General features: G+C 36.0%; 1 protein-coding gene across 1 annotated transcript in view; it reads right to left on the minus strand.

Annotated features, from left to right (window-relative positions):
- The window catches only part of TRPM3 (transient receptor potential cation channel subfamily M member 3), a 79,155-nt gene that overhangs the window by 65,350 nt on the left and 1,640 nt on the right, over window positions 1–12,165 (minus strand). Inside the window, exon 2 of the mRNA XM_032213837.1 lies at window positions 8,043–8,166. Coding sequence (XP_032069728.1) covers window positions 8,043–8,166 — 124 coding nt within the window. The remainder of the gene's footprint in view (window positions 1–8,042; window positions 8,167–12,165) is intronic.

Here is a 12,165-nt window from a genome sequence, read left to right on the forward strand (position 1 = left end):
GCTATCTTTTTCAATACACAATTACCTTACATAGATATTTTGCTCATCTCCTTTATAGTTGCTGGAACTTTTGAATGAAAAATGTTTTCCCTAACACTGCACAGAAATCCCTCCCTTTTTATAAAATTATGATTTATACAGCACTCTATTATTAACTGTAAGTGAAATTTTGAATTCAGGAGCGGCCAATATATTAAACATATTTTTATGAATATGACAGGAGAAAACAGCTCTGGCACAATAAGGAAATCAATTACATATATGTAAATTCCACTTTATATGAAAGGATGCCTATTTTAAATAAACTCTTCTGAATTAGGTTTTCATTTATCTTTTTTTGATATGTGTTCAGCTTTCTCAAAATTTGATAAGGTGGAGATTATTTGCACCATTGATTATACTAGGAAAACAGCCAATTTAAGCTAACCTTTAATTTGTCTACAGACAGAGTCAAGTATAATAAGAAAATTACTTTTTTTTTAATTGTACAAGGGAAGAGGAAAATAGCAGTGGATTAATATAGAATTTTGTTGTAATAGAAGTGAACACATAATGAAGTTGAAATTCTACACTGATTTCCTGGGCTGTCTTTATAAGTGTCGGTGAAAAGAGATACAAAGTTGAAAAGATTCCTCTTTCCAGGATATATTTCTATGCTTCCAAATGTGTGCTATACATAGTCTTTGTTTAATGAATGCATCATTTAGCCACTGTTTGCAGTTACATAATAATGATAAAGTAATTTTCTGATTATTCCTCAAGTTTAAGACCTTTGCAGGTCTGTAAAGGAAAAGAAAACTCAGGTAAGATCATAAGCACAGTTGTGGTTTCACTTAGTCACTGCTTCACTTAAAGGCCAAGTTACTGGTACCAAATGTAGTAGCTAAACAAGGACTACTTATACATATATCTGAAACAGGAGCACAGGAAGGAGTTGTTGGAGTTGTGTGTCCTTTCAAATAAATAGTTTGGCCAGCTTTGTGTATAGGTCTTGGATTCAGTCCTTGGCACTAAGAGAATGTCTTTCTCCAGAATTTCAAAGAGCCAATTTTGTGCAGTGGTTAACCAATCTAAAAACTGGGAAAGTGTGAATTTTAGTTTCTCCTTAGGCACAAAAGTCAGTTAGGTAACCTTGGGCCAGTCACACTCTTTCATCCCTAGGAAGCAGCGCTTCCAAAAAATGTTACCAAGAAAACTGCAGGGAGTTTTCCATGCAGTGGCCAGGAGTCAAAACTGACTCAAAGGAACACCACACACACATACAAGATTATCCAAAGTGACTAACACTCAAGTTTAAAAAGTGTGAAGCAATTTTATGATATTCACTCAATCCACAATTGCCTGGAGGATATACAGGCAGTCTGTGACTTACAACCGCAATTGAACCAAAAATTTCTGTTGCTAAGGAAAACAATTAAGTAATTTTTTCTCTCCATTTTATTCCATTTTTCTTGCCAATTGTTAAGTGAATCACTGAATTTGTTAAGTTAGTAATAAAGTTGTTAAGTGAATCGGCGTGCTTCTCCATTGTCTGCTTGTCAGAAGGTTGCAAAAGGTGATCACATGACCCTGGGACATTGCAACCATCATAAATATCAGCTAGTTGCCAGGGTCTGAATGTTGATCATGTGACCATAGGAACGTAGTAGCAGTTATAAGTGTGAAAAAATGTCATGTCACTTTTTTCACTGTAACTTCGAATGGTGACTAAATGAAATTTTTTAAGTTGAAGACCACCTATGTGCTTTAATATTCATGTGCATCTCTGGTTCATTCCTTTTCTCCTCAACTTGAGGAAGGAGTTCTGACCCAGGCTTCCTTAAAAAGCAAGAAGCAAAGTCTTGGTCCTGGCAAAATCTCTTTCATTTAACAACTGTGAATTCATTTCATTCACAGTCAGCAATGTTTAGCAAACAGTCTTTCAGAGGAATGTTTATCCACATGCATCTTATCTTGTTTGGAGCACTGCCAGATAACTAGTTTCCAAACACAGGACAAGGCAACTTGGCACAGAGTCTCTTATAGTCACAAACAGAACTTTCTACTCTTGAAATGACCAAATGAATGACTTGCTTCCTGCAAAAACCCACTCCCCGTTCATTCTTCTTTTGTTTCCTATGTGAGGGGCCAATCACCTCCAAGGTGTGGCTTTACTCCTAAGTCGACCCTGCTTTCTTAGTTGTTCTTGTCTTCTGGCAGTTCTGCGCATGTGCACACGGGAATAGGCTCCAATTGCTCTTCTGCTTCACTGCTGCCTAACTTCCTCTCTGCATCCAACACAGAGCCCTCGTCTGAGCTTGCCTCAACCCCCAGGACTGGCCCATGTTTCTCCCAACCTCCTTACTGTCCGACTCTGCTGCCAGCTCTGCTGGTTGCTGGCAGGCCACAACAGGCTGTAAGGATGCATTTGTAACCAACTTCTTCTTTTTCAACTAATAATAATCCATTACAATAGAAAAAAACAATATTTTATCTTTCTTCATGTATAGTTAGATAAATGTTGTGCTAATTGGTTTTTATTGGTGAGGGCCTTGGATGAAACAGACCAGAGTAAATTTCCCTTTCACTTAGGCTTCACACTTGGGTATAATAATGATGAAATATCGGCTGCACTTGTTGATAACTATGGGCAAAACTGGGACAGGAGCGGAGCAACAGTCCTGATTCTCCTTTCTCTTTCAGTGACTTCCAACTTCACTGATCATTGTATCCTTCAGGACTGGCTTCAGAGCAGAAAGCATGATGCTTGTGGTGGTTGTCCCTCAGTGCAGGAGGGGAGATATCAAGGCCAAAGTCCCTCACATCTGGGTGTTACAGGGTTCAATACCTTATCATAGGATTTCTCTTTCTACTCTGCTTTTGTTCAAATAGTCCTTAGAAATATGTTTTCAACCGAGGTTTTGTCTCAGTGGGTAGTGGGGCTCTTACTGGATTGGAAATGTTTGAGTGCATATTTTACATACACATGAAGCCACTGGTTAAGGCCACCCATTCAGTATACTGATAATGCCCAGTCTTGACCCTATGTTAAGGAATGCTGTCATTATCTTATCTCAGTGTCTCAAAGCTGGAAGGAAGATAGTGAGGAAGGGAGATGGAAGGGAGAAGGAGAGAAGGAGAGGGGGTAGGAAGGGAAGAGAAGAGGGGAGGAGGGGAGAGGTAAGGGAAGAAGGAAGGGAAAAGAGGAAGGAAGGAAGGGAGGGAGGGAAGGAGAAGAAAGTGGTGTCAAAATAGGCGAGGGATGGTAAACAAAACAACCCGAATGGAATATTACAATGCTATAAATGGAATGATAATGTGTTAGAATTATGAATGTAAAAAGAAAAAAGAATAATAATTATGTGAATGTATATATAGAACAAAAAATAAAAAAAACTGAAAAAAAAGCTGGAATAATCTGGATGGAAAGAAGATTGGTTATCTGTGGTCATTTGGATCGCTGGATGTCTTGGGATTGGTGAATAATCTGATGGTTTTCCTGGACCAACAGCTCCTGTTCAAAGAACAGGTGGCACTTATAATTAGGAAAACTTTTGCACAAATTCATTCAAGAGCAGCTGTATCCTATCTTGGACCAGGTGGCACGTAGTCCCCTTGTGCTTTGGTCACCTTGTGCCTGGATTACAAAATTCAACAATAATAAATAGATAATAATAAACTGTCCTGGTGAAAATATTTTAACATTGATATTTAAAATATCTGGAAGATTAAAGCTTTATCATATTTTCAACTCAAGAAAAGAAATAAGCAAAATAGTTTCATAACACTAAAGCAAAATATCCTTCACCCTGAAGCACACATTCACTTTCCTATATCAAGGACTGCCATTTAATTTATGCATGACATTTCACTTGTCAAAGAATTAGTTATTCACCATCTTCAAAAATGTACTTGTCATATGATAAGATCTGATCTATTGATCCAATGGAAACATCTAAACAAGATAAGCTTTCTTGATAGAGTCATTGTGAAGGACAGGAACAAAGAGCACAGCGTGATAAAGAAAAACATGAGTCAAAGGAAGATTCTCAATATTCTACTTCAGAAGAAAATGAAGCTATGAAAAGAAATAGAGGCCGATTGCTGATAAATAGCTTTTTAAAATATATCAGCAAGTTCAGAGAGTAACCAAGCACACTTTGGTTAAGTGTAAAATAAGACCTTATTCCTTTGCTGAACTTTTTGTATTTTGAATGACAGAGTGCCAAGTTTGAAACTGATAATTGTTTGATTCATAAAATTACAGAATGAAATGACTTTATGATATGTATAAAGAGCTTGTTAATTTGGCCCACCCCAGGAGACTGATAAACCCTATTGTGTTCCAGGGGAACTTGGAAGTCAAGGACTTGGCTGCAGGCTGGAATAGGCATGTGACTGAAACTATGGACTGGATTCTGTTATACAGCCTTTTTCTTTGCACTGATCCTGGCATTCCCTCTTGGTTTTCCAGTGAATACTGGGATATGAAATGCCAGAAGAAACTCCTGGAATTCTGCTGGAGAAAGACGAAGACGAATCTGACTGAACAGGAGTAAGAGCCCATAAGGACAGTGAAAACTTGTTATTTCTCCGCTCCTACTGTGTCTACCAATAACCACTCAACAGCCCTGTTTACGGTGCCCCACTCCCAATTGAAAGAAGGGGGCTGAGCCATAGGATCACCTGCAGGTCATGGTGAGGAATATTCAGTCTCTCTGGCAGACAAAATCACTCAGATTCGCTCAGAGTTGGATTGTGACTGGGCAAGTCCTAGTGAGTTTCCCAGGGCACAGTCTTGTTATATTATCTTTTTGATTTTGTTATGCCCCATAGATGAGCTAAAAATGTAAGATCTGAGTATAAGGAAGTAAGATTGAACCTAAGCTATAAACAGCTGAATATATCATTATAACCACCTTGAAATGATTCAGATCATGACAGACAAAGAGTGAATTTAATGGTGGTAGTAATGAAGTATATTATTATTAATAAGCACAATACCCCATTACAATGATAAACATAATGGTTTAATATTATGCTGCTTAACCATAAGATAGGGATGAATGATTATGGAAAGGATTAAACTGTTCTATCTGCCGATTTTTCTATTGAAATTTTCCATCCCTGCTACATCCAATTTGGATTAGAGCCAGTTTATCTCCTGGTTAAGGCACCAGACTAGAAACCAGGAGCCTGGGAGTTCTAGACCACTTTACGCAGGAAAACTGGGTGACTTTGGGTCAATCACTCTCCTTTAGCCCAACTTACCTTACAGGGTTGTTGTGAGGAAAATACGAGAAGGAAAAATATTAGGTATATTTACCGCCTTGAGTTTATTTATAAAAAATAATAGATGGGATATATATATATATATATATATTCATCTCAAAAAATTCAAAACTCACGACCAAGCAAGATATGATATATATATATATATATATATATATATATATATAATATATTATATATATATATATATATATATATATATAAAGTCACAACCCCTGGTATGCCCAAATATGGGAGGAAGATCACACTTCCACTCTCTGTCTTCGGCTCGTCACAAGAGACCATCCAGACAGAAACCCAATATTTTTTACTGTTGCCTTTTTGTTACATTTGTTATATTTATGCTGATAAATAAATAAAGGGAGACTAGTATAGATCTATTTCAAGCTATTTAGCTCTCATCAGCTAGCCATACCCATGTTGGGAATCGAACCTGTGCCCTATTGCCTCTTAGGCAGATGTGTTAACCATTGAGCTACAGAGCTCGACTCCTTATCAGCCAGCCAGGGTGAGAAGTATATATTTAAAGTCACAACCCCTGGTATGCCCAAATATGGGAGGAAGGTCACACTTCCACTCTCTGTCTTCGGCTCGTCACAAGAGACCATCCAGACAGAAACCCAATATTTTTTACTGTTGCCTTTTTGTTACATTTGTTATATTTATGCTGATAAATAAATAAAGGGAGACTAGTATAGATCTATTTCAAGCTATTTAGCTCTCATCAGCTAGCCATACCCATGTTGGGAATGGAGCTAAATAGCTTGAAATAGATCTATACTAGTCTCCCTTTATTTATTTATCAGCATAAATATAACAAATGTAACAAAAAGGCAACAGTAAAAAATATTGGGTTCTGTCTGGATGGTCTCTTGTGACGAGCGAAGACAGAGAGTGGAAGTGTGACCTTCCTCCCTATTTGGGCATACCAGGGTTGTGACTTTAATATATACTTCTCACCCTGGCTGGCTGCTAAGGAGTCGAGCTCTGTAGCTCAATGGTTAACACATCTGCCTAAGAGGCATAGAGCACAGGTTCGATTCCCAACATGGGTATGGCTAGCTGATGAGAGCTAAATAGCTTGAAATAGATCTATACTAGTCTCCCTTTATTTATTTATCAGCATAAATATAACAAATGTAACAAAAAGGCAACAGTAAAAAATATTGGGTTTCTGTCTGGATGGTCTCTTGTGACGAGCCGAAGACAGAGAGTGGGTGTGCCTTCCTCCCATATTTGGGCATACCAGGGGTTGTGACTTTAAATATATACTTCTCACCCTGGCTGGCTGATAAGGAGTCGAGCTCTGTAGCTCAATGGTTAACACATCTGCCTAAGAGGCAATAGGGCACAGGTTTGATTCCCAACATGGGTATGGCTAGCTGATGAGAGCTAAATAGCTTGAAATGATCTATACTAGTCTCCCTTTATTTATTTATCAGCATAAATATAACAAATGTAACAAAAAGGCAACAGTAAAAAAATTGGGTTTCTGTCTGGATGGTCTCTTGTGACGAGCCGAAGACAGAGAGTGGAAGTGTGATCTTCCTCCCATATTTGGGCATACCAGGGGTTGTGACTTTATATATTATATATATTTATAATATATATATATATATAATATATATTATATAATATCTATATATATAATATATATCATATCTTGCTTGGTCGTGAGTTTTGAATTTTTTGAGATGAATTCAGATTCACAATTAACATTGTGATGGGCAAAATTTGTCTTTAACTTAACATTTTATTTATATATTCCCACTAGTTGTGACATATAGATGAAAAAACAGTTGGAATTTATTAACAGTTTCTTTTAAAATGGGACTTTGTAACAATACTTTGGAAATCAAAATTGGAACTTTTTTCTTAGCAAAAAGAGTACATGTATCTCATACATACCAAATACAGGTGCAATGTTTTTGTTTCCCGTTATTTGGAGTCTAATAAAATGATTTTCCTTTTGTACTTCCTTAATATAGTGACATTACCCCTGGGATTCAATAGCCCTCTTAGTTTCTGAACATGAATTTTTAAGCATCTGCCACCTAAATTTATATAAGCATAAACAATTTAACAGAATGGTGCTCCTTAATCAACAGAAGCCATCTGCATTGCAAAAGAGCTGTAATACAAAATGTAAATGTAAGGTAAAAATAGAGGACCAACTGAAATGCAAATCCAGAGTTATGTAATTACTTATACATGAATGACAGAGAGTGATGGTGAGCATTTTACCTTTAGGGTTTTCAAATTCAAACAGGTGCTTAATATCATTATCAACCTTAATTAAGTTTTCATATTCACAAGCGGATTTAATCAAACAAATAATACTGTTTGTTGTAAGACAAAAGTGACTAGCCACAGCCAACAGCCAGTCGATTGTGCTTTTTAGAGGCCTCTCAAGAGACTTGGCTGAGATCAAGGAATGCACAGATCTCTTGCTTCTTTCAGTCCCCCTCAGTTAAATGTTCAAGTATAAATTCTTTGGCTTCCTTCAGTCATAATTCAACACTACTTAATTTAGTGTTATTCAGTATTAACATTAATCATGGGTAAGGTGAACAAGGATTGCACAGGACCAAGATATGCAAGCCCGCTTTTCAAATTCTGATTTTAAAGTACAATTTTGAGACAATGTAAGTTTGACTTAGCCATGTGTCGTGCAATTGAGACCTGAAATTATGTTCGAAATGACCCCGGAAAGCCAAGTTTCACATAACAGACCAATATGAACATTATGCTACTAAATACATTTGCATTACCAGTTCCTTCTTTTTCATGCATTCCATAAGGATTATGAAGAGATGCTGAGCCTGTGTCCGGGTATAGGTGAAGGTTTTCTGGATAGTAACAAGTAATTGGTCTCTCAGAGATTCATTGATAAGCCTGAAATTTAAAAAAGACAGCATCTAAACATTCACCAATAAGCAAAACTCTGAGTTTAAAATTATGAATTAAATAACTCCAAGTTATTTACATCAAACATCAAAAGCATTGAATTTAATTCACTTGTCTAACATTTATTCGGCAGTGCTTGTTCCTTTGCATAACTTGCTTTGTTTCTACTAATGATTGGTGGTGGTGGGACAAGAGCTGAGTACTAGAAATCTGACCTCTGAGATTTCATAAAAACATTGCCTGCATGGTTTCATAAGCATAAAGGCTAAAAAGGCACTTTCCGTTTCTTGTTTTATAGTGAAAAATAAATTGTATATTTAGACCCATTTTGACTTTTCTCCCATTTCACACTTGAAGAATGGCAAGTATGCCGTTCTGCCTGGGAGGTAAGAATGTACTCTGTTGTGTTTCATATGATTACAGTCATTCTGTAAAACAAAAGGCAGGAAAAGCAGATAAAAATGCTTGAAAAATGACCTGCTGTTTCTGTGCAGACTTGGTTTCAATTTCTAGATCACGAGTTGAAAAAAACTAAACAAAACGAAACCCCCTGGAATTAACTGCAGTACAACTGGGTCTGGCAGGTTATCTCAGAAGCAAAAGGATTTTTCAGATTTCTCTCTCCGTGGTCAGAAAGACAGCTCTGACCTTGGAGGAGGGTATCTAATATCAGAACCACCTCCAGGCTCAACTGAAACTTCCAGTACACGCTCAGCTTATTTTGGAACTCTGACAGTGAGAGATGGAGAAAAAGGGCAGATAATTTGCTTAATAAGCACACAGAACTTCGTATATCACAGGGGTGAGCAACTATGGCAAGTTTACAAGTTATGGACTTCAACTCCCAGAATTCCTAAGCCAGCACGACTGTAATTAAAAGAGTACCAAGCAACTATAAATAAGTAATCAGTAAATCCAGGGACTCCCTTTATCTCACGTGATTAGGTCCATTTAAATAGGTGCTGAGCATTTACTTGGAGAAGAAGATGTAAGGGAGAAGCACTTCATTGGAGAGGAAAAGTAATCCCCTGAGATGTGCTAGACCCCTGTGCTTCTGCCATCTATGAAGATACTTAAAATCATTCTTTCTATATACAGCTATAAATAATGGATGACTTTCTGTTTTTAAATTAATTTAATGTTGATTTTAGTGAAGCAAATTGATTTTGATTGTTTTTAGTCTATTATCCTTTTGTACACTATCCTGAATCCTCTGACTGGTGTGAGGTAAATCTTCAAGTTGTTTCCCTCAGAAGGAGAAAAGATTTAGAAGAAGAGCAAAGAACCAAGAAGCCCAGCCAGGAATAACAAGCAGAAAAGATGAAGACAAAGTAAAGTCTTGGACAGAAAAGTAACAGGAAAGTGGAAACTAAAGCCGCTTATAGACAATGGTTACAACCGAGAATAATTTTATTATTAAAATTCAGCTCTACAATAATTGAGCACATTTATCATTTACAGTCTCTTTTTCTTTAATTTGTAAGTTTTTCTGTTTTAAAATAAAAGGCTTTCCCATGCCCAGCCACTAAGGGGAGATACAAAAACCCAATAAATTGTCCAATTTTTTAATGCTTTGCGTTTGTTGAATCTAGGCCAATCTGGTTATTGGTGGGAAATAAATAAATAAATCCTATGACACTGTCACATTAGGTAAAGCAGGAGTGTTCCTGTCTATTAAGGACTACCATCTGGTTGGAGCAGGGAAGGAAGCCTTTCTCTTATGGCACCCAATATCAGGATATTTGACTGCTCCCACCTCTATTCCTTGTCTTTCAGAGAGGATGATACTATGAGACCATGACAAAATAGCATTGAGACAACCTATGCATTGCTATTTGAGACAGAGCCATGTCTATCAAGAAGGTCATGACATCCTAGGCTGACTGCGCCATGTGGAAGAGCATTTTCCCCAAACTCTTTATAGTTCTGACTCTTTAGGAAGGCCTTAAAATGGCTCTTCCAGCAGGCATTGAGCCAAGGTGAACCTGCTCGATTCAGGCAATTTAAGCCTTAGTCTTGCTCTGGTATGTTGCTTTATTTTTCAATTCTTTTGCTGATTACTATACATTTTACCCTCTTTGTAGCCTGTCTTACTTGACAACTAGGTGTCATGCAAACAGCCTGGAAAAAGAAATGCAAACATTTCAAAGAGGACCTATCTTAATGAATTCACCAATAAAGATTTGCTGGATAATTCCAATTTGGTTGCAGATATTAGTTATTCATATATTGGCATAGTTCATCAATTTTAGACATTTCTTAATCACATTAACTAAATGCAGTCACTTTTTAAATTCAAAGTTACCCCCAGTATTTTTTCAAAATAAGAAACACTGTATTTTTCAGGAGCTATAAAATTTAGAGGATGTTAAGCAATATCATAATATGTTTATTATATTCAAAATTGTAATGAAACATATGTAATGCTATGAAAAAATATTTGATTAAGTTTATCTGAGAAACTGAGAATTTGAAACATTATCTCCACTTTTGAAAAGTTTATTGTGAAATGTATATAGAAGCATCATTTATGCTTCCTAGCAAATAGTACAGAAAAAGTATAAAAACATAACTGAAAGGTTTTCAATGAAGTATCTATTTGTATCTCTTCCTTATCTCTACCCAAAACATGATAAACATATTTTAATAATCTTGATTGTCTGTCTTGCATTGTATCCATCTTATAATATGCTACTTGAAATCTACTGTCAAAAATTATAGAAATAAAAAGTACTGTAATCACATGACATAGTTTTTAACAGAGTATGATAATAGAAGTATTAACTTTTATTTTTTTCCTAATTATTCACTTGCATAATTAGGGACCTCTTTCATATTTATCAAGCCTAACAACAACTGTTCATTTGAATTTTAAAAAGTCTTGGATTATTATCTTTTATTTATTATGTCTTTTATTATTATGTATTGATCTGTTGATTTTCAATTTCTCAAGATCTAGAATTTGACTCTTGTCATCTCAGTTCCTTAAATTCCCTTAATGAAGATATATTCTGCATTTTGCCATACATCTGCAGGAATGAAAACAGATGAAAGAATTTATTAAATTTCTTTGCAATCCCTTATTCTAATTTAGAATTCTTTTAATCCTCTTATAACATATCAAGGAAACTTCAGAGTTTATTGTCCATGACATATTAAATTATTTTAAACATTTTTAGTCTTAATTACAAATAATATTTTTAAGACAACTTTTTTTTGTTTATAAAAACAGGCTCTTTTTTTCTTATTTGGACTATCTTTCCAATGAATGGTGTCAACCTTTTTTGTTCTTTGATAGTGTTGATTAATTATTCTCATGACCTCTTGCTCTTAAGATTCATGGAGTCATTTAAGCCATCAACCAAGGCAGTAATCCAAATTAAATACTTCTGCCATTCAGTCTGTATTTGAAAACATTCAGTAATGTTTTCAAATTCAGTAATGTACAATAATGATCAATTCAACTATACTGTTATGGTTGAACGATTTTAGACAGTTTTTGTAATGTTAAACAAAACTGGCCTTCTTGTAATTTAAGATTATTATACTGTGCCTTGCATTTCAGGATAATATTACTTATCCTGGACTTGATATATGCTAGTTAAGCTTTCTGCTGAAAAGTACTTAACCCCATTGGATTCCTCTTTAAAGTTAAAGAGCCGAGGTGGCGCAGTGGTTAAATGCAGCACTGCAGGCTACTGCTAGATCAGCAGTTCAGCGGTTCAAATCTCACCGGCTCAGGGTTGACTCAGCCTTCCATCCTTTCCGAGGTGGGTAAAATGAGGACCCGGATTGTTGGGGGCAATATGCTGACTCTCTGTAAACTGCTAGAGAGGGCTGAAAGCCCTATGAAGCGGTATATAAGTCTACTGCTATATTATTTTGCATTAATCCTTTCATTTAAAATTTCTTTTTAAATAAATTCTTTTTAAAAATAAAACGTAGCTATGTTGGGTTCCTTTGATACTTTCCCATTTCTGTGTAATA

Source organism: Thamnophis elegans, chromosome 3, assembly GCF_009769535.1.
Source record: "Thamnophis elegans isolate rThaEle1 chromosome 3, rThaEle1.pri, whole genome shotgun sequence".
Classification (NCBI taxonomy): Eukaryota; Metazoa; Chordata; class Lepidosauria; order Squamata; family Colubridae; genus Thamnophis; species Thamnophis elegans.